Below are 27,500 nucleotides of genomic sequence, written 5' to 3'. Positions count from 1 at the left end.
CTCTGGTAATAATAGTGTATATTGTATAGTAGTATAGTACAGTAATACTAATAGTGTATATAGTATAGTACAGTAATAATAATAGTGTGTATAGTATAGTAGCATAGTGCAGTAATAATAATAGTATATATAGTATAGTACAGTAATAATAATAGTGTATATAGTATAGTAGTATAGTACAGTAATAATAATAGTGTATATAGTATAGTACAGTAATAATAATAGTGTGTATAGTATAGTAGTATAGTGCAGTAATAATAATAGTGTATATAGTATAGTACAGTAATAATAATAGTGTATATAGTATAGTAGTATAGTACAGTAATACTAATAGTGTATATAGTATAGTACAGTAATAATAATAGTGTGTATAGTATAGTAGTATAGTGCAGTAGTAATAATAGTGTATATAGTATAGTACAGTAATAATAATAGTGTATATAGTATAGTAGTATAGTACAGTAGTAATAATAGTGTGTATAGTATAGAACTGTAATAATAATAGTGTATATAGTATAGTACAGTAATAATAATAGTGTATATAGTATAGTAGTATAGTACAGTAGTAATAATAGCGTATATAGTATAGTACAGTAATAATAATAGTGTATATAGTATAGTACAGTAATAATACTAGTGTATATAGTATAGCAGCATAGTACAGCAGTAATACTAGTGTGTATAGTATAGAACAGTAATAATAATAGTGTATATAGTATAGTACAGTAATAATAATAGTGTATATAGTATAGTAGTATAGTACAGTAGTAATAATAGTGTATATAGTATAGTACAGTAATAATAATAGTGTATATAGTATAGCAGTATAGTACAGTAATAATAATAGTGTATAGTAGTATAGTACAGTAATAATAATAGTGTATATAGTATAGTAGTATAGTACAGTAGTAATAATAGTGTGTATAGTATAGTACAGTAATAATAATAGTGTATATAGTATAGCAGTATAGTACAGTAATAATAATAGTGTATAGTAGTATAGTACAGTAATAATAATAGTGTATATAGTATAGTAGTATAGTGCAGTAATAATAATAGTATATATAGTATAGTAGTATAGTACAGTAATAATAATAGTGTATATAGTATAGTACAGCAATAATAAGTGTATATAGTATAGTGCAGTAATAATAATAGTGTATATAGTATAGAACAGTAATAATAATAGTGTATATAGTATAGTACAGTAATAATAATAGTGTATATAGTATAGTAGTATAGTACAGTAGTAATAATAGTGTGTATAGTATAGAACAGTAATAATAATAGTGTATATAGTATAGTACAGTAATAATAATAGTGTATATAGTATAGTAGTATAGTACAGTAGTAATAATAGTGTATATAGTATAGTACAGTAATAATAATAGTGTATATAGTATAGTAGTATAGTACAGTAGTACTAATAGTGTATAGTAGTATAGTGCAGTAATAATAATAGTGTATATAGTATAGTAGTATAGACAGTAATAATAATAGTGTATATAGTATAGGAGTATAGTACAGTAGAACTAATAGTGTATATAGTATAGTACAGTAATAATAATAGTGTATATAGTATAGTAGTATAGTACAGTAATAATAATAGTGTATATAGTATAGTACAGTAATAATAATAGTGTATATAGTATAGTAGTATAGACAGTAATAATAATAGTGTATATAGTATAGTAGTATAGCACAGTAGTACTAATAGTGTATATAGTATAGTACAGTAATAATAATAGTGGATATAGTATAGTAAGTACGGTAATAATAATAGTGTATATAGTATAGTACAGTAATAATAATAGTGTATATAGTATAGTAGTATAGTACAGTAATAATAATAGTGTATATAGTATAGTAGTATAGTACAGTAATAATAATAGTGTATATAGTATAGCAGTATAGTACAGTAATAATAATAGTGTATATAGTATAGCAGTATAGTACAGTAATAATAATAGTGTATATAGTATAGGACAGTAATAATAATAGTGTATATAGTATAGTAAGTACGGTAATAATAATAGTGTATATAGTATAGTACAGTAATAATAATAGTGTATATAGTATAGTAGTATAGTACAGTAATAATAATAGTGTGTATAGTATAGTACAGTAATAATAATAGTGCATATAGTATAGTAGTATAGTACAGTAATAATAATAGTGCATATAGTATAGTAGTATAGTACAGTAATAATAATAGTGTATATAGTATAGTAGTATAGTACAGCAATAATAAGTGTATATAGTATAGTACAGTAATAATAATAGTGTGTATAGTATAGAACAGTAATAATAATAGTGTATATAGTATAGTACAGTAATACTAATAGTGTATATAGTATAGTAGTATAGTACAGTAATAATAATAGTGTGTATAGTATAGAACAGTAATAATAATAGTGTATATAGTATAGCAGTATAGTACAGTAATCATAATAGTGTATATAGTATAGTAGTATAGTACAGTAATAATAATAGTGTATATAGTATAGTAGTATAGTACAGTAATAATAATAGTGTATATAGTATTGTAGTATAGTACAATAATAATAGTGTATATAGTATAGCAGTATAGTACAGTAATAATAATAGTGTATATAGTATAGTAGTATAGTACAGTAGTACTAATAGTGTATAGTAGTATAGTGCAGTAATAATAATAGTGTATATAGTATAGTAGTATAGACAGTAATAATAATAGTGTATATAGTATAGGAGTATAGTACAGTAGTACTAATAGTGTATATAGTATAGTACAGTGATAATAATAGTGTATATAGTATAGTAGTATAGTACAGTAATAATAATAGTGTATATAGTATAGTACAGTAATAATAATAGTGTATATAGTATAGTAGTATAGACAGTAATAATAATAGTGTATATAGTATAGTAGTATAGCACAGTAGTACTAATAGTGTATATAGTATAGTACAGTAATAATAATAGCGTATATAGTATAGTAGTATAGTACAGTAATAATAATAGTGTATATAGTATAGTAGTATAGTACAGTAATAATAATAGTGTATATAGTATAGCAGTATAGTACAGTAATAATAATAGTGTATATAGTATAGCAGTATAGTACAGTAATAATAATAGTGTATATAGTATAGGACAGTAATAATAATAGTGTATATAGTATAGTAAGTACGGTAATAATAATAGTGTATATAGTATAGTACAGTAATACTAATAGTGTATATAGTATAGTACAGTAATAATAATAGTGCATATAGTATAGTAGTATAGTACAGTAATAATAATAGTGCATATAGTATAGTAGTATAGTACAGTAATAATAATAGTGTATATAGTATAGTACAGTAATACTAATAGTGTATATAGTATAGTAGTATAGTACAGTAATAATAATAGTGTGTATAGTATAGAACAGTAATAATAATAGTGTATAGAGTATAGCAGTATAGTACAGTAATCATAATAGTGTATATAGTATAGTAGTATAGTACAGCAATAATAATAGTGTATATAGTATAGTAGTATAGTACAGTAATAATAATAGTGTATATAGTATTGTAGTATAGTACAATAATAATAGTGTATATAGTATAGTAGTATAGTACGGTAATGATAATAGTGTATATAGTATAGTACAGTAATAATAATAGTGTATATAGTATAGTACAGTAATAATACTAGTGTATATAGTATAGTACAGTAATAATAATAGTGTATATAGTATAGTACAGTAGTAATAATAGTGTATATAGTATAGTACAGTACTAATAATAGTGTATATAGTATAGTAGTATAGTACAGTAGTAATAATAGTGTATATAGTATAGTACAGTAATAATACTAGTGTATATAGTATAGTAGTATAGTACAGTAATAATAATATTGTATATATTATAGTACAGTAATAATACAAGTGTATATAGTATAGTACAGTAATAATACTAGTGTATATAGTATAGTACAGTAATAATACTAGTGTATATAGTATAGTACAGTAATAATAATAGGGTATATAGTATAGTAGTATAGTACAGTAGTAATAATAGGGTATATAGTATAGTAGTATAGTACAGTAATACTAATAGTGTATATATTATAGTACAGTAGTAATACTAGTGTATATAGTATAGTACAGTAATAATACTAGTGTATATAGTATAGTACAGTAATAATACTAGTGTATATAGTATAGTACAGTAATAATAACAGTGTATATAGTATAGTACAGTAATAATAATAGGGTATATAGTATAGTAGTATAGTACAGTAGTAATAATAGGGTATATAGTATAGTAGTATAGTACAGTAGTAATAATAGGGTATATAGTATAGTACAGTAATAATAATAGTGTATATAGTATAGCAGTATAGTACAGTAATAATAACAGTATATATAGTATAGTACAGTAATAATAATAGGGTATATAGTATAGTAGTATAGTGCAGTAATAATAATAGTGTATATAGTATAGTACAGTAATAATAATAGTGTATATAGTATAGCAGTATAGTACAGTAATAATAACAGTGTATATAGTATAGTACAGTAATAATAATAGGGTATATAGTATAGTAGTATAGTACAGTAATAATAATAGGGTATATAGTATAGTACAGTAATAATAACAGTGTATATAGTATAGTGCAGTAATAATAATAGGGTATATAGTATAGTAGTATAGTACAGTAGTAATAATAGTGTATATAGTATAGCAGTATAGTACAGTAATAATAACAGGGTATATAGTATAGTACAGTAATAATAATAGGGTATATAGTATAGTAGTATAGTACAGTAGTAATAATAGTGTATATAGTATAGTACAGTAATAATACTAGTGTATATAGTATAGTACAGTAATAATACTAGTGTATATAGTATAGTACAGTAATAATAACAGTGTATATAGTATAGTGCAGTAATAATAATAGGGTATATAGTATAGTAGTATAGTACAGTAGTAATAATAGGGTATATAGTATAGTAGTATAGTACAGTAGTAATAATAGGGTATATAGTATAGTAGTATAGTACAGTAGTAATAATAGTGTATATAGTATAGTAGTATAGTACAGTAGTAATAATATAATATAGTCAACTGTGTCTGGTATCTCTCCAGTCCAAGACTACCTGTCTATTTCCCCGCCCGCTGATTGGCAGGGTTTAACCTGAAGTTCTGTTCTGACGACCCGCACAAATACGGTTCAAATCCATTAAGCAATTAGTAATGACGCATTTCACATTCAACTACTGGACTAAAGCTCCCTAAGAAGTTGAATAAAAACATGACCTAAGTACAGGAGTACAGTGTGTGATGTGTGTCCTGCTCCATCTACTCACCGTGTACCCGGGGGCACAGACGCAGGCTCCGGTGAAGCCCTCACAGTCGGCTCCGTTGGCACACGCACATGCCTCCTTACATCCCTCGCCATAGTAACCTGACGGACAGGTCTCGTTGCAGAACAGACCCGCCCACCCCGCCGCGCACGCACACTCCCCCGACAACGGATGGCAGCTGGGAATGGAGAAGAGAGGAGAACAGAGAAGAGGAGAGAGGAGAAGAGAGCAGAGGAGAAGAGAGGAGAAGAGATGAGAAGAGAGGAGAGGAGTGAGGAGAACAGAGGAGGAGAGAGGAGGAGAGAGGAGGAGAGAATAGAGAAGAGAGGAGAAAAGAGGAGGAGAGGAGAGGAGAACAGAGGAGAACAGAGGAGGAGAGAGGAGGAGAGAGGAGGAGAGAACAGAGAAGAAGAGAGGAGAAAAGAGGAGGAGAGGAGAGGAGAACAGAGGAGGCTTATGATAGTCTCTGTCTGCTGATACACTCTTAGAAAAAAAGTTGCTATCTAGAACCGACAAGGGTTCTTCCGCTGTCCCCATAGGAGAACCCTTTGAAGAACCCTTATTGGTTCCATGTAGAACCCTTTCTACCTGAATCCAAAAAATGGTTCTACCTGTACAGCCGAAGAACAGTAGAACAATGTACAGTAGTGTACAGTAGAATAGAGACTGTACTGGCTGGCTGCTGAACGTGTAGCAGAGCACCCCAACACCACATGGGTCATTCCACTTAGTCACAACAACGTTCAACTCCCATCCCAGGTATGTTAATGAGAACACAGCCATGAAAACGATCTATTGGAGAGCAGATGTTTTACTGGTGTTGGGGCCATCAGACCACCGTTCTTTCAAGGAAACTATTTTGTAAATAGGTTGTTTTTAACAGTGCCAAACGCCGTGCTAAACACATAGAGACTCTGTATGTAATGAAACACTGGATAAAAACAAACATTGATCTCAATGTATAATTGGGGTGGCAGGTAGTCTACTGGTTAGAGTGTTGGACTAGTAACCAGCAGGTAGCCTAGTGGTTAGAGTGTTGGACTAGTAACCAGCAGGTAGCCTAGTGGTTAGAGTGTTGGACTAGTAACCAGCAGGTAGCCTAGTGGTTAGAGTGTTGGACTAGTAACCAGCAGGTAGCCTAGTGGTTAGAGTGTTGGACTAGTAACCAGCAGGCAGCCTAGTGGTTAGAGTGTTGGACTAGTAACCAGCAGGTAGCCTAGTGGTTAGTGTTGGACTAGTAACCAGCAGGTAGCCTAGTAGTTAGTGTTGGACTAGTAACCAGCAGGTAGCCTAGTAGTTAGAGCGTTGGACTAGTAACCAGCAGGTAGCCTAGTGGTTAGAGCGTTGGACTAGTAACCAGCAGGTAGCCTAGAGGTTAGAGCGTTGGACTAGTAACCAGCTGGTAGCCTAGTGGTTAGAGTTTTGGACTAGTAACCAGCAGGTAGACTAGTGGTTAGAGTGTTGGACTAGTAACCAGCAGGTAGCCTAGTGGTTAGAGCGTTGGACTAGTAACCAGCAGGTAGCCTAGTGGTTAGAGAGTTGGACTAGTAACCAGCAGGTAGCCTAGTGGTTAGAGTGTTGGACTAGTAACCAGCAGGTAGCCTAGTGGTTAGAGCGTTGGACTAGTAACCAGCAGGTAGCCTAGTGGTTAGAGCGTTGGACTAGTAACCAGCAGGTAGCCTAGTGGTTAGAGTTTTGGACTAGTAACCAGCAGGTAGTCTAGTGGTTAGAGCGTTGGACTAGTAACCAGCAGGTAGTCTAGTGGTTAGAGTGTTGGACTAGTAACCAGCAGGTAGCCTAGTGGTTAGAGTGTTGGACTAGTAACCAGCAGGTAGCCTAGTGGTTAGAGCGTTGGACTAGTAACCAGCAGGTAGCCTAGTGGTTAGAGCGTTGGACTAGTAACCAGCAGGTAGTCTAGTGGTTAGAGTGTTGGACTAGTAACCAGCAGGTAGCCTAGTGGTTAGAGTGTTGGACTAGTAACCAGCCGGTAGCCTAGTGGTTAGAGTGTTGGACTAGTAACCAGCAGGTAGCCTAGTGGTTAGAGTGTTGGACTAGTAACCAGCAGGTAGCCTAGTGGTTAGTGATGGACTAGTAACCAGCAGGTAGCCTAGTAGTTAGTGTTGGACTAGTAACCAGCAGGTAGCCTAGTAGTTAGAGCGTTGGACTAGTAACCAGCAGGTAGCCTAGTGGTTAGAGCGTTGGACTAGTAACCAGCAGGTAGCCTAGTGGTTAGAGCGTTGGACTAGTAACCAGCTGGTAGCCTAGTGGTTAGAGTTTTGGACTAGTAACCAGCAGGTAGACTAGTGGTTAGAGTGTTGGACTAGTAACCAGCAGGTAGCCTAGTGGTTAGAGCGTTGGACTAGTAACCAGCAGGTAGCCTAGTGGTTAGAGCGTTGGACTAGTAACCAGCAGGTAGCCTAGTGGTTAGAGTGTTGGACTAGTAACCAGCAGGTAGCCTAGTGGTTAGAGCGTTGGACTAGTAACCAGCAGGTAGCCTAGTGGTTAGAGCGTTGGACTAGTAACCAGCAGGTAGCCTAGTGGTTAGAGTTTTGGACTAGTAACCAGCAGGTAATCTAGTGGGTAGAGTGTTGGACTAGTAACCAGCAGGTAGACTAGTGGTTAGAGCGTTGGACTAGTAACCAGCAGGTAGCCTAGTGGTTAGAGCGTTGGACTAGTAACCAGCAGGTAGTCTAGTGGTTAGAGAGTTGGACTAGTAACCAGCAGGTAGCCTAGTGGTTAGAGCGTTGGACTAGTAACCAGCAGGTAGTCTAGTGGTTAGAGTGTTGGACTAGTAACCAGCAGGTAGCCTAGTGGTTAGAGTGTTGGACTAGTAACCAGCAGGTAGCCTAGTGGTTAGAGCGTTGGACTAGTAACCAGCAGATAGCCTAGTGGTTAGAGTGTTGGACTAGTAACCAGCAGGTAGCCTAGTGGTTAGAGAGTTGGGCTAGTAACCAGCAGGTAGCCTAGTGGTTAGAGAGTTGGGCTAGTAACCAGCAGGTAGCCTAGTGGTTAGAGTGTTGGGTCAGTAACCAGCAGGTAGACTAGTGGTTAGAGTGTTGGACTAGTAACCAGCAGGTAGCCTAGTGGTTAGAGAGTTGGGCTAGTAACCAGCAGGTAGCCTAGTGGTTAGAGCGTTGGACTAGTAACCAGCAGGTAGCCTAGTGGTTAGAGTTTTGGACTAGTAACCAGCAGGTAATCTAGTGGTTAGAGTGTTGGACTAGTAACCAGCAGGTAGACTAGTGGTTAGAGCGTTGGACTAGTAACCAGCAGGTAGCCTAGTGGTTAGAGTGTTGGACTAGTAACCAGCAGGTAGTCTAGTGGTTAGAGTGTTGGACTAGTAACCAGCAGGTAGCCTAGTGGTTAGAGTGTTGGACTAGTAACCAGCAGGTAGCCTAGTGGTTAGAGCGTTGGACTAGTAACCAGCAGATAGCCTAGTGGTTAGAGTGTTGGACTAGTAACCAGCAGGTAGCCTAGTGGTTAGAGAGTTGGGCTAGTAACCAGCAGGTAGCCTAGTGGTTAGAGAGTTGGGCTAGTAACCAGCAGGTAGCCTAGTGGTTAGAGTGTTGGGTCAGTAACCAGCAGGTAGACTAGTGGTTAGAGTGTTGGACTAGTAACCAGCAGGTAGCCTAGTGGTTAGAGAGTTGGGCTAGTAACCAGCAGGTAGCCTAGTGGTTAGAGAGTTGGGCTAGTAACCAGCAGGTAGCCTAGTGGTTAGAGTGTTGGACTAGTAACCAGCAGGTAGCCTAGTGGTTAGAGCGTTGGACTAGTAACCAGCAGGTAGCCTAGTGGTTAGAGTTTTGGACTAGTAACCAGCAGGTAATCTAGTGGTTAGAGTGTTGGACTAGTAACCAGCAGGTAGACTAGTGGTTAGAGCGTTGGACTAGTAACCAGCAGGTAGCCTAGTGGTTAGAGCGTTGGACTAGTAACCAGCAGGTAGTCTAGTGGTTAGAGAGTTGGACTAGTAACCAGCAGGTAGCCTAGTGGTTAGAGCGTTGGACTAGTAACCAGCAGGTAGTCTAGTGGTTAGAGTGTTGGACTAGTAACCAGCAGGTAGCCTAGTGATTAGAGTGTTGGACTAGTAACCAGCAGCTAGCCTAGTGGTTAGAGCGTTGGACTAGTAACCAGCAGGTAGCCTAGTGGTTAGAGCGTTGGACTAGTAACCAGCAGGTAGTCTAGTGGTTAGAGTGTTGGACTAGTAACCAGCAGGTAGCCTAGTGGTTAGAGAGTTGGGCTAGTAACCAGCAGGTAGCCTAGTGGTTAGAGCGTTGGACTAGTAACCAGCAGGTAGCCTAATGGTTAGAGAGTTGGGCTAGTAACCAGCAGGTAGCCTAGTGGTTAGAGCGTTGGACTAGTAACCAGCAGATAGCCTAGTGGTTAGAGTGTTGGACTAGTAACCAGCAGGTAGCCTAGTGGTTAGAGCGTTGGACTAGTAACCAGCAGGTAGCCTAGTGGTTAGAGCGTTGGACTAGTAACCAGCAGGTAGTCTAGTGGTTAGAGTGTTGGACTAGTAACCAGCAGGTAGCCTAGTGGTTAGAGAGTTGGGCTAGTAACCAGCAGGTAGCCTAGTGGTTAGAGAGTTGGGCTAGTAACCAGCAGGTAGCCTAGTGGTTAGAGCGTTGGACTAGTAACCAGCAGGTAGCCTAATGGTTAGAGAGTTGGGCTAGTAACCAGCAGGTAGCCTAGTGGTTAGAGCGTTGGACTAGTAACCAGCAGATAGCCTAGTGGTTAGAGTGTTGGACTAGTAACCAGCAGGTAGCCTAGTGGTTAGAGAGTTGGGCTAGTAACCAGCAGGTAGCCTAGTGGTTAGAGTGTTGGACTAGTAACCAGCAGATAGCCTAGTGGTTAGAGTGTTGGACTAGTAACCAGCAGGTAGCCTAGTGGTTAGAGAGTTGGGCCAGTAACCGAAAAGTTGCAAGCTCGAACCCCCGAGCTGACAAGGTAAAAATCTGTCGTTCTGCCCCTGAACAAGGCAGTTAACCCACTGTTCCCCGGTAGGCCGTCATTGTAAATAAGAATTTGTTCTTAACTGACTTTCTTAGTTGAAGATAAAACTAAATATAAAATAATCATCATTGATCAGCAGACAAGCTTTTTATCTACCAACTTTCATCCTCCTCCTCATCTTCCTCCTCCTCCTCATTCTCCCCCTCCTCCTCCTCATCTTCCTCCTCATCCTCCTCCTCCTCATCTTCCTCCTCTTTCTCCTCCTCCTCCTCCTCATCCTCCTCTTCTTCCTCCTCATCCTCCTCCTCTTTCTCCTCATCCTCCTCCTCTTCCTCCTCCTCATCCTCTTCCTCCTCATCCTCCTCTTCCTCCTCATCCTCTTCCTCCTCATCCTCCTTCACTGTTTGAAGAAATGCTACTTTATCTCAAAACAGCCTAATTCAGAATAGACCGTATTTATCACAAATGAGTCCATACAGACGGTACCTGAGTGTGTTTGAGGCGTTACAGGGACAGTATTTATCACAGATGAGTCCATACTGTCCAGAGGGACAGAACCTGTCCTGACAGCTCGGACCTTTGAACCCCTCGTCACACAGACAGGCCCCGTTGACATGGTAACACCTCGCTCTGTTCTGACAGTCACACTTATGTGAACACTGAGGACCGTACGACCCCCCCGGACACTCCTCCTGACATCTGGAGAGAGAGAGAGAGGGAGAGAGAAAGAGAGAGACAGAGGGAGAGAGAGAGAGACAGAGAGGGAGACAGACAGAGGGAGGGAGAGCGAGAGAGGGGTGGGGAGAGAAAGAGAGGGTGAGAGAGAGGAGAGAGACAGCATGTTGTTAATAGTCTGGCATGTAGTTTTCATTACATCACATAGAATGAAACATTACCACAATCCATTATCATAACCATCTGGCCTCAGTTCCACCTCCCTAACTCACAGGACCTACACTACATTACCATCATACATTATCATAACAATCTGGCCTCAGTTCCACCTCCCTAACTCACAGGACCTACAGTACATTACCATCATACATTATTATAACCATCTGGCCTCTGTTCCACCTCCCTAACTCACAGGACCTACACTACATTACCATCATACATTATCATAACAATCTGGCCTCAGTTCCACCTCCCTAACTCACAGGACCTACACTACATTACCATCATACATTATCATAACAATCTGGCCTCAGTTCCACCTCCCTAACTAACAGGACCTACTCTACATTACCATCATACATTATCATAACCATTTGTTCCACTGGTTACAGGTTACAACATTACCTTTATTATCTCCACACCAACATGATATAATAGTAATGAGCTGATCCCATTCCAGTCCCAATGTTGTATTCTCCATACAGCTTCAAACACCTGTTACTGTTCACCAATGGGCCATGTTCTCCAGCGTCAAATACCTGTTACTGTTCACCAATGGGGCCATGTTCTCCTGCTTCAAACACCTGTTACTGTTCACCAATGGAGCCATGTTCTCTAGCTTCATATACCTGTTACTGTTCACCAATGGAGCCATGTTCTCCAGCGTCATTCACCTGTTACTGTTCACCAATGGACCCATGTTCTCCAGAGTCATACACCTGTTACTGTACACCAATGGACCCATGTTCTCCAGAGTCATACACCTGTTACTGTACACCAATGGACCCATGTTCTCCAGCTTCATATACATGTTACTGTACACCAATGGACCCATGTTCTCCTGCGTCATATACCTGTTACTGTTCACCAATGGGGCCATGTTCTCCAGCGTCATATACCTGTTCGCCAATGGAGCCATGTTCTCCAGCTTCATATACCTGTTACTGTTCACCAATGGGGCCATGTTCTCCAGCGTCATATACCTGTTACTGTTCACCAATGGGGCCATGTTCTCCAGCTTCAAACACCTGTTACTGTACACCAATGGACCCATGTTCTCCAGCGTCATATACCTGTTACTGTACACCAATGGACCCATGTTCTCCAGCGTCATATACCTGTTACTGTTCACCAATGGGGCCATGTTCTCCAGCGTCATATACCTGTTACTGTTCACCAATGGAGCCACCATTACACCATATACCTCATCACCATACAGACAGACAGACAGACAGACAGACAGACAGACAGACAGACAGACCATTACACCAGGGACAACAGGACAGACAGACAGACAGACAGACAGACCATTACACCAGGGACAACAGGACAGACAGACAGACAGACAGACAGACAGACAGACAGACAGACAGACCATTACACCAGGGACAACAGGACAGACAGACAGACAGACAGACAGACAGACAGACAGACAGACAGACCATTAAACCAGGGACAACAGGACAGACAGACAGACAGACCATTAAACCAGGGACAACAGGACAGACAGACAGACAGACAGACCATTACACCAGGGACAACAGGACAGACAGACAGACAGACAGACAGACAGACCATTACACCAGGGACAATGGGACAGACATTAGACAGGGTCCTGGATGGTCGTACTCAAGGTGAATCTTCAGCCATTAATTGTTCTGAACACATCTCACAGCAGAGACGATGACTCTCTCTCTCTACGTACAGAATAGTAATGATGAGGGGGAGGAACATGAAGTATACCACCCCAGTATTTCACTTTGTCTGCGTCCCAAAACTACACCATATTCCCTATATAGTGCCCTACTTTTAACTGGCCAAGGGTAGTGCACTACATAAAGAATTGGTTGCTATTTGGGTCGTGGCCAAAGTTAAATATACAATCCTCTGGCGTGATTACAACACGTCTATAACACAGCCATTAAAACTGAGACGAATCGCTCAATTAAATAATCTGGCTGGTTGGGTATCATGGTTATATCACAGAGACTTCCCATGGTCCTCATCTAGCAACGCATTGGAATAGAGGGAGGGAGGGAGGGAGGGAGTTGGAAGGGGAAAGGAGGGATGGAGGGAGGGAGGGGGGGGGAGGGAGGGAGGGAGGGAGGTGGAAGGAGAAAGGGAGGGATGGAGGGAGGGAGGGAGGGAGGGAGGGAGGGAGGGAGGGAGGGAGGGAGGGAGGGAGGGAGTTGGAAGGAGAAAGGGAGGGATGGAGGGAGGGAGGGGGGGAGGGAGGGAGGGAGGTGGAAGGAGAAAGGGAGGGATGGAGGGGGGAGGGGGGGGAGGGAGGGAGGGAGGGAGGGAGGGAGGGAGGGAGGGTGATGGAATGAGGGAGGGAGGGAGGGAGGGAGGGGGGGGGTGGAAGGAGGGAGGGAGGGAGATGGAAGGAGGGAGGAAGGGAGAGAGAAGTCAATCTGAAATGATTCCTCGCAGGCTAATACACCTGTCTGTGGTCTAAAGAATGGTTGTAATTTGGCCAGATTTAATATAAAGAGCGAGAGTGGGGGGAGAGAGGGAGCATGTGTGTGTGTGTGTGTGTGTGTGTGTGTGTGTGTGTGTGTGTGTGTGTGTGTGTGTGTGTGTGTGACAGGTTGGAAGAAAGGTATTCCTCCGGACAATGTGTCTAGCAGAGATAATAAATCTGTCTGCCAGAGATAGAGGAGAGAGAGGAGAGAGAGAAGAGAGAGAGAAGAGAGGAGAGAGAGAGAGATAGGAGATAGAGAGAGGAGAGAGAGAAGAGAGAGAGAAAGGAGAGAGAGGAGATAGAGAGGAGAAAGAGAAGAGAGAGAGGAGATAGAGAGAGAGGATACAGAGAGAGGAAATAGAGAGGAGATAGAGAGAGGGGATACAGAGAGAGGAGATAGAGAGGAGACAGAGAGAGAGGATACAGAGAGAGGAGATAGAGAGGAGACAGAGAGAGAGGATACAGAGAGAGGAGAAAGAGGAGAGGATACAGAGGTATGAGATAGAGATAGGAGATAGAGAGAGGAGAGCGAGAGGATACAGAGAGAGAGGATACAGAGAGAGGATACAGAGAGAGGAGATAGAGAGAGGAGATACAGAGAGAGAGGAGACAGAGAGAGAGGATACAGAGAGAGGAGATAGAGAGAGGGGATACAGAGAAAGGAGATAGAGAGGAGACAGGGAGAGGATACAGAGAGAGGAGATAGAGAGAGGGGATACAGAGAGAGGAGATAGAGAGGAGACAGAGAGAGAGGATACAGAGAGAGGAGATAGAGAGAGAGGATACAGAGAGAGGAGATAGAGAGAGGATACAGAGAGAGAGGATACAGAGAGAGGATAAAGAGAGAGGAGATAGAGAGAGGAGATAGAGAGAGGAGACAGAGAGAGAGGATACAGAGAGAGGAGAAAGAGAGAGAGGATACATAGAGAGGAAATAGAGAGAGGAGAGAGAGAGAGAGGATACAGAGAGAGGATACAGAGAGAGGAGATAGAGAGAGGAGATAGAGAGAGGAGAGATAGAGAGAGGATACAGAGAGAGAGGATACAGAGAGAGGAGATAGAGAGAGGAGCTAGAGAGAGGAGAGAGAGAGGATACAGAGAGAGAGGATACAGAGAGAGGAGATAGAGAGAGGATAGATAAAGAGAGGATACAGAGAGAGGAGATATAGAGAGGAGACAGAGAGAGAGAGGATACAGAGAGAGGAGACAGAGAGATAGGATATAGAGAGAGGAGACAGAGAGATGAGATAGAGAGGAGGAGACAGAGGAGGAGAGGAGACAGAGGAGAGGAGACAGAGAGAGAGAGGATACAGAGAGAGGAGATAGAAAGAAGAGACAGAGAGAGAGGATACAGAGAGAGGAGACAGAGAGAGAGGATACAGAGAGAGGAGACAGAGAGACGGGATAGAGAGAGGAGACAGAGAGAGAGGAGACAGAGAGAGAGGATACAGAGAGATGGATAGAGAGGATACAGAGAAAGAGAAGTGGACAAGAGAAGAGCAGAGAGATGGATAGAGAGGAGAAGGCATTTGCATAGACAAAGAGAGAGCCAGAGAGATTAAGAAATGAGTTGACTAATAAAAAGGAATACCTTGGAACCTGCTGATACTTGAGGACATTTCCAGACAAACACTTGAAATCAAGTTGAAATATCTACATTCATGTGTGGAAAATAGAAGTAGAACTAAATGGAAAACCAATCCAAAGTCTCCACATGTAGGCCTACACAGTGAAAGCTCCCATTCAGGGTGGCCACACATAGTGATGAAGTGTCCTATTTGACTATGCTTCCTATGCCAAGCACAGTGCCCAAGGACAGTGCCCAAGGACAGTGCCCTACCTCTCTCCTCTGTAGCTGGAGGTGCATTCTCTCGCTCTCTTTTTCTCTCTCTCTCTTAATTTCTCTCTCTCTCTCTCTCTCTCTCTCTCTCTCTCTCTCTATGTCTCTCTCTCTGTCTCTCTCTGTCTCTCTCTCTCTCTCTCTCTCTGTCTCTGTCTCTCTGTCTCTGTCTCTCTGTCTCTGTCTCTGTCTCTGTCTCTCTCTCTTTCTGTCTCTGTCTCTCTCTCTCTCTCTCTCTCTCTCTCTCTCACACACACATCAGTGCACATGTAACCGATGTGAAATGGCTAGCTAGTTAGCAGTGGTGCGCGCTAATAGCATTTCAATCGGTGACTTCACTCTCTCTGAGACCTTGAAGTAGTGGTTCCCCTTGCTCTGCAAGGGCCGCGGCTTTTGTGGAGCGATGGGTAACAATGCTTCGTGGGTGTCAGTTGTTGATGTGTGTCAGTTGTTCTAGTCCAGTTAGGGGCGTGGAAGCTATACTGTTATAACCCACACTGTGATGAAGTGTCCTACTTCTTGAGGTGAAGTCGCCAAGCCCAGTGCCCTACCTCTCTCCCCTGTAGCTGGAGGTGCTGTTAAAACCCACACTGTGATGAAGTGTCCTACTTCTTGAGGTGAAGTTGCCAAGCCCAGTGCCCTACCTCTCTCCCCTGTAGCTGGAGGTGCTGTTAAAACCCACACTGTGATGAAGTGTCCTACTTCTTGAGGTGAAGTCGCCAAGCCCAGTGCCCTACCTCTCTCCGCTGTAGCCGGCTGTACATTGGCACTGCCCGCTGACGTGGTCACACAGACCTCTGTTCCGGCAGGGGCACTCCTGGCTACAGTTGATGCCGTAGGTGCCAAACTGGCACGGCTGGGCACACACCGAGCCCTGAGGACCACACACACACACACACACACACACACACACACACACGCGCACATCAAGGAGTCGAGGTAGACGAGCCAAATGTCTTTCAACATGCAGCAGTTGGAAAAATCATTATGAAAAACCATTATAACATTCCTGATAATATCATCAGAAATGGTTTCTGGCAACACTACCACAGTAGACTGTTAGTCTGTGGTACATGTTGTGGTTTCTGAGAACACTACCACAGTAGACTGTTAGTCTGTGGTACATGTTGTGGTTTCTGAGAACACTACCACAGTAGACTGTTAAGTCTGTGGTACATGTTGTGGTTTCTGAGAACACTACCACAGTAGACTGGTAGTCTGTGGTACATGTTGTGGTTTCTGGGAACACTACCACAGTAGACTGTTAAGTCTGTGGTACATGTTGTGGTTTCTGGGAACACTACCACAGTAGACTGTTAGTCTGTGGTACATGTTGTGGTTTCTGAGAACACTACCACAGTAGACTGTTAGTCTGTGGTACATGTGGTGGTTTCTGAGACACTACCACAGTAGACTGTTAGTCTGTGGTACATGTTGTGGTTTCTGAGACCACTACCACAGTAGACTGTTAGTCTGTGGTACATGTTGTGGTTTCTGAGAACACTACCACATTAGACTGTTAGTCTGTGGTACATGTTGTGGTTTCTGAGACCACTACCACAGTAGACTGTTAGGCTGTGGTACATGTTGTGGTTTCTGAGAACACTACCACATTAGACTGTTAGTCTGTGGTACATGTTGTGGTTTCTGAGAACACTACCACAGTAGACTGGTAGTCTGTGGTACATGTTGTGGTTTCTGAGAACACTACCACAGTAGACTGTTAGTCTGTGGTACATGTTGTGGTTTCTGAGAACACTACCACAGTAGACTGTTAGTCTGTGGTACATGTTGTGGTTTCTGAGAACACTACCACAGTAGACTGGTAGTATGTGGTACATGTTGTGGTTTCTGAGAACACTACCACAGTAGACTGGTAGTTTGTGGTACATGTTGTGGTTTCTGAGAACACTACCACAGTAGACTGTTAAGTCTGTGGTACATGTTGTGGTTTCTGAGAACACTACCACAGTAGACTGGTAGTCTGTGGTACATGTTGTGGTTTCTGAGAACACTACCACAGTAGACTGGTAGTCTGTGGTACATGTTGTGGTTTCTGAGAACACTACCACAGTAGACTGTTAAGTCTGTGGTACATGTTGTGGTTTCTGAGAACACTACCACAGTAGACTGTTAAGTCTGTGGTACATGTTGTGGTTTCTGAGAACACTACCACAGTAGACTGTTAGTCTGTGGTACATGTTGTGGTTTCTGAGAACACTACCACAGTAGACTGTTAGTCTGTGGTACATGTTGTGGTTTCTGAGACCACTACCACAGTAGACCGTTAGTCTGTGGTACATGTTGTGGTTTCTGAGAACACTACCACAGTAGACTGGTAGTCTGTGGTACATGTTGTGGTTTCTGAGACCACTACCACAGTAGACTGTTAGTCTGTGGTACATGTTGTGGTTTCTGAGACCACTACCACAGTAGACTGTTAGTCTGTGGTACATGTTGTGGTTTCTGAGAACACTATCACAGTAGACTGTTAGTCTGTGGTACATGTTGTGGTTTCTGGGAACACTGTGGGCTGTGAATAAAGCTGTAGAACAGGAGAGTATGTAATGGTGTAAAGATGTGTGGTGTCTGGTGTCTGGGTCGTACCATCCATCCAGCGGGGCAGGAGCACTCCCCCGTGACGTGATGGCACGTTCCACCGTTCTGACACGGGCAACGCAGCTCACACTGGGCGCCATGACTACCAGAGGGACACCGCTCACCACAGCTGAAGGGGACACAGAAAGAGACCAGTGGAGACATCATGAGACCCACCTGAACTGTGTAATGTACTGAAGCACCCACATGTAGCCTGGTATCTGATCTGAACTGTGTTATGTACTGAAGCACCCACATGTAGCCTGGTATCTGATCTGAACTGTGTAATGTACTGAAGCACCCACATGTAGCCTGGTATCTGATCTGAACTGTGTAATGTACTGAAGAACCCACATATAGCCTGGTATCTGGTCTGAACTGTGTAATGTACTGAAGCACCCACATGTAGCCTGGTATCTGATCTGAACTGTGTAATGTACTGAAGCACCCACATGTAGCCTGGTATCTGATCTGAACTGTGTAATGTACTGAAGCACCCACATGTAGCCTGGTATCTGATCTGAACTGTGTAATGTACTGAAGAACCCACATATAGCCTGGTATCTGGTCTGAACTGTGTTATGTACTGAAGCACCCACATATAGCCTGGTATCTGGTCTGAACTGTGTAATGTACTGAAGAACCCACATATAGCCTGGTATCTGATCTGAACTGTGTAATGTACTGAATCACCCACATAAAGCCTGGTATCTGATCTGAACTGTGTAATGTACTGAAGCACCCACATATAGCCTGGTGTCTGATCTGAACTGTGTTATGTACTGAAGCACCCACATATAGCCTGGTATCTGATCTGAACTGTGTAATGTACTGAATCACCCACATATAGCCTGGTGTCTGATCTGTATGTGTCTTACCCAACTCCACTGTCTACCACTGTTATATACATGTATAGTTGTTACATATACACTATTGTCACGTTTACTCCCCCTCCGGCCTCTAGGTCTTCAGGCTGCTGATTATCCCACACACCTGTCACCATCGTCTCGCGCACCTGCGCCTCATGACACTCACCTGGACTCCATCACCTCCTTGATTACCTTCCCTATATCTGTCAGTCCCCTTGGTTCTTTCCTCAGGTGTTATTGACTCTGTTTTCATGTCGGTGCGTTGTCTGTGTTTCCTGAACTTGATTCTCGACTCTAAGCGCAATCGTTACATGTACAGTTGTTATATATGTATGTATATACAGTACCAGTCTGTTTGGACACATCTACTCATTCAAGGTTTTTTTCTTTATTTTTACTATTTTCTACATTGTAGAATAATAGTGAAGACATCAAAACTATGAAATAACACATATGGAATCATGTAGTAACAGAAAAAAGTGTTAAACAAATCAAATTATATTTGAGATTCTTCAAAGTAGCCACCCTTTGCCTTGATGACAGCTTTGCAACAATCTTTGTATTCTCTCAACCAGCTCCATGAGGTAGTAACCTGGAATGTATTTCAATTAACAGGTGTGCCTTGTTAAAAGTTAATTTGTGGAATTTCTTTCCTTCTTAATGTGTTTGAGCCAATCAGTTGTGTTGTGACAAGGTAGGGGTGGTATACAGAAGGTAGCCCTATTTGGTAAAAGACCAAGTCCAAGAACAAGAACAGTTCAAATAAGCAAAGAGAAATTACAGTCCATCATTACTTTAAGACATGAAAGTCAGTCAATGTGAAACATTTCTTTAACTTTGCGTTTCTTCAAATGCAGTCGCAAAAACCATCAAGCGCTATGATCAAACTCTCACAAGGACCGCCACAGTAAAGGAAGACCCAGAGTTACCTCTGCTGCAGAGGATAAGTTCATTTGAGTTAACTGCACCTCAGATTGCAGCCCAAATACATGCTTCACAGAGTTCAAGTAACAGACACATCTCAACATCAACTGTTCAGAGGAGACTGTGTGAATCAGGCCTTCATGGTCAAATTGCTGCAAAGAAACCACAACTAAAGGACACCAATAAGAAGAGACTTGCTTGGGCCAAAGAAACATGAGCAATGGACATTAGACCGGTGGAAATCTGTCCTTTAGTCTGATGAGTCCAAATTTGAGATTTTTGGTTCCAACCGCTGTGCCTTTGTGACGCAGAGTACTGTAGGTAAACAGATGATCTCTGCATGTGTGGTTCCCACCGTGAAGCATGGAGGAGCAGGTGTGATGGTGTGGGGGTGCTTTTTTGTTGACACTGTCTGTGATTTATTTAGAATTCAAGGCACACTTAACCAGCATGGCTACCACAGTATTCTGCAGCGATACGCCATCCCATCTGGTTTGAGCTTAGTGGGGCTATCATTTGTTTTTCAACAGGACAATGACCCAAAACATACCTCCAGGCTGTGTAAGGGCTATTTGGCCAATGGGAGTGATGGAGTGCTGCATCAGATGACCTGGCCTCCACAATCACCCGACCTCAACCCAACTGAGATGGTTTGGGATGAGTTGGACCACAGAGTGAAGGGAAAACAGCCAACAAGTGCTCAGCATATGTGGGAACGCCTTCAAGACTGTTGGAAAAGCATTCCTCATGAAGCTGGTTGAGAGAATAGCCAAGAGTGTGCAAAGCTGTCATCAAGGCAAAGGGCGGCTACTTTGAAGAATTTAAAATATAAAAATATATTTTCATTTGTTTTACGCTTTTTTGGTTACTATATGATTCCATATGTGTTATTTCATAGTTTTGATGTCTTCACTATTATTCTACAATGTAGAAAATAGTGAAAATTAAGAAAAGCCCTTGAATGAGTAGGTGTATCCAAACAGACTGGTACTGTATATATAGTTGTCACTTTGACTACCAATGTTATACAGGATATACACTTTCAGATTCATTGTTCAACCTGGACTAGAGGAGAACAGTAGATAAGATAACCAGTTAACAGTGAGGGAAAAGTGCAGACACTCACAATGCCCGGTAAACAGATGAGTCATCCCATCAACTTAAATCGATCTCCTATCTATTACCTGGAGCCCCTGATAACAAACCCCTACACAACAACCAGGAAACAGTAGGTGTCATGAGGGTCATAGGGTCATAGACTGATGAGGTGACTGAAAAACTCACAATGCCCGGGTAAACAGATGAGTCATCCCATCTACTTAAATCGATCTCCTATCTATTACCTGGAGCCCCTGATAACAAACCCCTACACAACAACCAGGAAACAGTAGGTGTCATGAGGGTCATAGGGTCATAGACTGATGAGGTAGGTGACTGAAGACACTCACATAGCCCCGGTAAACAGATGAGACATCCCATCTACTTAAATCGATCTCCTATCTATTACCTGGAGCCCCTGATAACAAACCCCTACACAACAACCAGGAAACAGTAGGTGTCATGAGGGTCATAGGGTCATAGACTGATGAGGTAGGTGACTGAAGACACTCACATAGCCCCGGTGTATCCCGGTGCACAGAGGCACTCTCCGGTCTCGTGATGGCAGGTGGCACCGTTGAGACACTGGCACTCTAGCTGGCATCCCTTCCCATAGAGCCCCGCCTCGCACAGCTCCTCACAGCGCCAGCCCTGGTACCCGTCCGTACACACACACGCCCCCGTGATGGGGTTACACTGGGCCCGGTTCTGACACTGGCACCGGTTAGTGCAGTGGGGGCCCCAGAAGTCAGCCTGACAACCTGGAGAGAGAGAGAGAGGTACACAAAACATTGAACATGACAACCTGGAGAGAGAGAGAGAGAGAGAGAGGTACACAAACATTAAACATGACAACCTGGAGAGAGAGCTACACAAAACATTAAACATGACAACCTGGAGAGAGAGAGGTACACAAAACATTAAACATGACAACCTGGAGAGAGAGGTACACAAAACATTAAACATGACAACCTGGAGAGAGAGGTACACAAAACATTAAACATGACAACCTGGAGAGAGAGAGGTACACAAAACATTAAACATGACAACCTGGAGAGAGAGGTACACAAAACATTAAACATGACAACCTGGAGAGAGAGAGAGAGAGAGAGAGAGAGGTACACAAAACATTAAACATGACAACCTGGAGAGAGAGAGAGAGAGAGAGGTACACAAAACATTAAACATGACAACCTGGAGAGAGAGAGAGAGAGAGAGAGGTACACAAAACATTAAACATGACAACCTGGAGAGAGAGCTACACAAAACATTAAACATGACAACCTGGAGAGAGAGGTACACAAAACATTAAACATGACAACCTGGAGAGAGAGAGAGAGAGAGAGGTACACAAACATTAAACATGACAACCTGGAGAGAGAGAGAGAGAGAGAGGTACACAAACATTAAACATGACAACCTGGAGAGAGAGAGAGAGAGGTACACAAACATTAAACATGACAACCTGGAGAGAGAGGTACACAAAACATTAAACATGACAACCTGGAGAGAGAGAGGTACACAAAACATTAAACATGACAACCTGGAGAGAGAGGTACACAAAACATTAAACATGACAACCTGGAGAGAGAGGTACACAAAACATTAAACATGACAACCTGGAGAGAGAGAGTAGAGACAGACAGAGAGAGGGGGGAACACACATCATTAAACATGACAACCTGGAGAGAGAGAGTAGAGACAGACAGAGAGAGGGGGGAACACACATTATTAAACATGACAACCTGGAGAGAGAGAGTAGAGACAGACAGAGAGAGGGGGGAACACATCATTAAACATGACAACCTGGAGAGAGAGAGTAGAGACAGACAGAGAGAGGGGGGAACACACATCATTAAACATGACAACCTGGAGAGAGAGAGTAGAGACAGACAGAGAGAGGGGGGAACACACATCATTAAACATGACAACCTGGAGAGAGAGATAGAGACAGACAGAGAGAGAGGGGAACACAAAACATTAAACATGACAACCTGGAGAGAGAGAGTAGAGACAGACAGAGAGAGGGGGGAACACACATCATTAAACATGACAACCTGGAGAGAGAGATAGAGACAGACAGAGAGAGAGGGGAACACAAAACATTAAACATGACAACCTGGAGAGTGAGGTACACAAATCATTAAACATGACATCTCTCCATCCATGCTGACTGGCCCGCTAAGCTTCTCTGTGATGTTTCTATGTTTCTAGATAGACTATTTTACTCTAATACTGAGACAGCACCCTGAAACAAACAGAGAGAACACACACACACACACTTCTGCTATGTTAAAGGCCGTGTTTAGTCAAATAGTCTGAATTTGGATGTATCCTTCAAATTCCATCATACAGTAGCCTATTTGGACCAAGTCAGATTAAATTAGCATCAGCTGAGTTTTGGCCAGATAAACTATATCCACAAACATCAGGGAAATTGACTTTAAAGACAAGTGTAGTGTGATGTCATCACATTGGGGCCTGGTTTCTTCCTCAGTCGTTCTTAATCGATGCTGGAAGCACCAGCGTTCAGTACAAACACAACCTGACTGTAGCAACCCCAAACGCAGACCTACATTTGAGTCCTGCTGGCAAAGAAACCAACTGAGGAAACGGATACCTGCTTCCAAAATGGCACCCTACTTCCTTTATAGTGCACTACTACCCATAGGGCTCTGGTCAAAAGTAGTGCACTACTACCCATAGGGCTCTGGTCTAAAGTAGTGCACTACTACCCATAGGGCTCTGGTCAAAAGTAGTGCACTACTACCCATAGGGCTCTGGTCAAAAGTAGTGCACTACTACCCATATGGCTCTGGTATAAAGTAGTGCACTACTACCCATAGGGCTCTGGTCTAAAGGAGTGCACTACTACCCATATGGATCTGGTCTAAAGTAGTGCACTACTACCCATAGGGCTCTGGTCTAAAGTAGTGCACTACTACCCATAGGTCTCTGGTCTAAAGTAGTGCACTACTACCCATAGGGCTCTGGTCAAAAGTAGTGCACTACTACCCATAGGGCTCTGGTCTAAAGGAGTGCACTACTACCCATATGGCTCTGGTCTAAAGTAGTGCACTACTACCCATAGGGCTCTGGTCTAAAGTAGTGCACTACTACCCATAGGTCTCTGGTCTAAAGTAGTGCACTACTACCCATAGGGCTCTGGTCTAAAGTAGTGCACTACTACCCATAGGGCTCTGGTCTAAAGTAGTGCACTACTCCCCATAGGGCTCTGGTCTAAAGTAGTGCACTACTACCCATAGGGCTCTGGTCTAAAGTAGTGCACTACTACCCATAGGGCTCTGGTCTAAAGTAGTGCACTACTCCCCATAGGGCTCTGGTCTAAAGTAGTGCACTACTACCCATAGGGCTCTGGTCTAAAGTAGTGCACTACTACCCATAGGGCTCTGGTCTAAAGTAGTGCACTACTACCCATAGGGCTCTGGTCTAAAGTAGTGCACTACTACCCATATGGCTCTGGTATAAAGTAGTGCCGTACTACCCATAGGGCTCTGGTCTAAAGTAGTGCACTACTCCCCATAGGGCTCTGGTATAAAGTAGTGCACTACTACCCATAGGGCTCTGGTCTAAAGTAGTGCACTACTACCCATAGGTCTCTGGTCTAAAGTAGTGCACTACTACCCATAGGTCTCTGGTCTAAAGTAGTGCACTATAAAGGGAACAGGGTGCCATTGGGGATGCGACTCAACTGAAGATCAGAGGAGACCCTGGAAGCGGTTGTTGAACCAGACAGAGACAGTCTGAGAGACTTGTAAAGTTGTACAACTTTATTTCCCAGCAAGCGAGTGTCAAGGGGGAGTCTACTGCTCCTGTTAAATGTTTCATTGATATTGAGCAGAGTGGGGGACAGAGCAGTGACGAGACAGGACCATCAATTACCTTGTCTCTCTCTTGCGTCCGTCTCTCTTCATTTTCTCTATCTCTCTCTCTGTCTTTCTCTCTTTCTGTCTCACACACAAACACACATGCTCACACTATCTATCTCTCTCTCTCTCTCACACACACACACCCACACACATTGTGTCATGCTCTGCCAGTGACTGCCAGTGACTGCCCATGTCTCTCTCTATATCTGCCTCCCTCCCTCCCTCCCTCCCTCTCCCACTCTCTCTCTCCCTCTCTCTCTCTCTATATCTACCTCCCTCCCTCCCTCTCTCTCCCTCTCTCTCTCTCTCTCCCTCTCTCTCTCATCTCTTACCTCCCAAGTTTTTATCATCACACCACTTCTATTATTCACCAGAGAAGAAGAAGAGAGAATAGCTGAACTCAACAGACTAATTACAGAGGCCAGGACAGGCAGCAGACTAATTACAGAGACCAGGACAGGCAGCAGACTAATTACAGGGACCAGGACAGGCAGCAGACTAATTACAGGGACCAGGACAGGCAGCAGACTAATTACAGAGACCAGGACAGACAGCAGACTAATTACAGAGACCAGGACAGGCAGCAGACTAATTACAGAGACCAGGACAGGCAGCAGACTAATTACAGAGGTCAGGACAGGCAGCAGACTAATTACAGAGACCAGGACAGGCAGCAGACTAATTACAGAGACCAGGACAGGCAGCAGACTAATTACAGAGGTCAGGACAGGCAGCAGACTAATTACAGAGGTCAGGACAGGCAGCAGACTAATTACAGAGACCAGGACAGGCAGCAGACTAATTACAGAGACCAGGACAGGCAGCAGACTAATTACAGAGGTCAGGACAGGCAGCAGACTAATTACAGAGACCAGGACAGGCAGCAGACTAATTACAGAGACCAGGACAGGCAGCAGACTAATTACAGAGACCAGGACAGACAGCAGACTAATTACAGAGACCAGGACAGACAGCAGACTAATTACAGAGACCAGGACAGACAGCAGACTAATTACAGAGACCAGGACAGGCAGCAGACTAATTACAGAGGTCAGGACAGGCAGCAGACTAATTACAGAGGTCAGGACAGGCAGCAGACTAATTACAGAGACCAGGACAGGCAGCAGACTAATTACAGAGACCAGGACAGGCAGCAGACTAATTACAGAGACCAGGACAGGCAGCAGACTAATTACAGAGACCAGGACAGACAGCAGACTAATTACAGAGACCAGGACAGACAGCAGACTAATTACAGAGACCAGGACAGGCAGCAGACTAATTACAGAGGTCAGGACAGGCAGCAGACTAATTACAGAGGTCAGGACAGGCAGCAGACTAATTACAGAGACCAGGACAGGCAGCAGACTAATTACAGAGACCAGGACAGGCAGCAGACTAATTACAGAGACCAGGACAGGCAGCAGACTAATTACAGAGACCAGGACAGGCAGCAGACTAATTACAGAGACCAGGACAGGCAGCATACTAATTACAGAGACCAGGACAGGCAGCAGACTAATTACAGAGACCAGGACAGGCAGCAGACTAATTACAGAGGTCAGGACAGGCAGCAGACTAATTACAGAGACCAGGACAGGCAGCAGACTAATTACAGAGGTCAGGACAGGCAGCAGACTAATTACAGAGGCCAGGACAGGCAGCAGACTAATTACAGAGGTCAGGACAGGCAGCAGACTAATTACAGAGGCCAGGACAGGCAGCAGACTAATTACAGAGGTCAGGACAGGCAGCAGACTAATTACAGAGGTCAGGACAGGCAGCAGACTAATTACAGAGGCCAGGACAGGCAGCAGACTAATTACAGAGGTCAGGACAGGCAGCAGACTAATTACAGAGGCCAGGACAGGCAGCAGACTAATTACAGAGGTCAGGACAGGCAGCAGACTAATTACAGAGGCCAGGACAGGCAGCAGACTAATTACAGAGACCAGGACAGGCAGCAGACTAATTACAGAGACCAGGACAGGCAGCAGACTAATTACAGAGGTCAGGACAGGCAGCAGACTAATTACAGAGGCCAGGACAGGCAGCAGACTAATTACAGAGGTCAGGACAGGCAGCAGACTAATTACAGAGGTCAGGACAGGCAGCAGACTAATTACAGGGACCAGGACAGGCAGCAGACTAATTACAGAGGTCAGGACAGGCAGCAGACTAATTACAGAGGTCAGGACAGGCAGCAGACTAATTACAGAGGCCAGGACAGGCAGCAGACTAATTACAGAGGTCAGGACAGGCAGCAGACTAATTACAGAGGTCAGGACAGGCAGCAGACTAATTACAGGGACCAGGACAGGCAGCAGACTAATTACAGAGACCAGGACAGGCAGCAGACTAATTACAGAGGTCAGGACAGGCAGCAGACTAATTACAGAGGTCAGGACAGGCAGCAGACTAATTACAGAGGCCAGGACAGGCAGCAGACTAAATACAGAGGTCAGGACAGGCAGCAGACTAATTACAGAGGTCAGGACAGGCAGCAGACTAATTACAGAGACCAGGACAGGCAGCAGACTAATTACAGAGACCAGGACAGGCAGCAGACTAATTACAGAGGTCAGGACAGGCAGCAGACTAATTACAGAGGCCAGGACAGGCAGCAGACTAATTACAGGGAC

At 42.7% G+C, this 27,500-nt stretch overlaps 1 protein-coding gene across 1 annotated transcript in view; it reads right to left on the bottom strand.

Moving 5' to 3' along the window:
* Positions 1-27,500, bottom strand: part of LOC139384621 (multiple epidermal growth factor-like domains protein 11) — a 220,266-nt gene that overhangs the window by 84,124 nt on the left and 108,642 nt on the right. Inside the window, exons 3-7 of the mRNA XM_071129439.1 lie at positions 21,483-21,729; positions 18,087-18,207; positions 16,217-16,353; positions 10,769-10,981; positions 5,342-5,516 (exon numbers count right to left, since the gene is read on the bottom strand). Of these exons, the coding sequence (XP_070985540.1) occupies positions 5,342-5,516; positions 10,769-10,981; positions 16,217-16,353; positions 18,087-18,207; positions 21,483-21,729 (893 nt within the window). The remainder of the gene's footprint in view (positions 1-5,341; positions 5,517-10,768; positions 10,982-16,216; positions 16,354-18,086; positions 18,208-21,482; positions 21,730-27,500) is intronic.

The sequence above is a fragment of the Oncorhynchus clarkii genome, chromosome 26 (assembly GCF_045791955.1).
Source record: "Oncorhynchus clarkii lewisi isolate Uvic-CL-2024 chromosome 26, UVic_Ocla_1.0, whole genome shotgun sequence".
NCBI classification, from domain to species: domain Eukaryota; kingdom Metazoa; phylum Chordata; class Actinopteri; order Salmoniformes; family Salmonidae; genus Oncorhynchus; species Oncorhynchus clarkii.
Note: the sequence above shows the minus strand (reverse complement) of the source record. Positions and strands in the feature narration are given on the sequence as shown.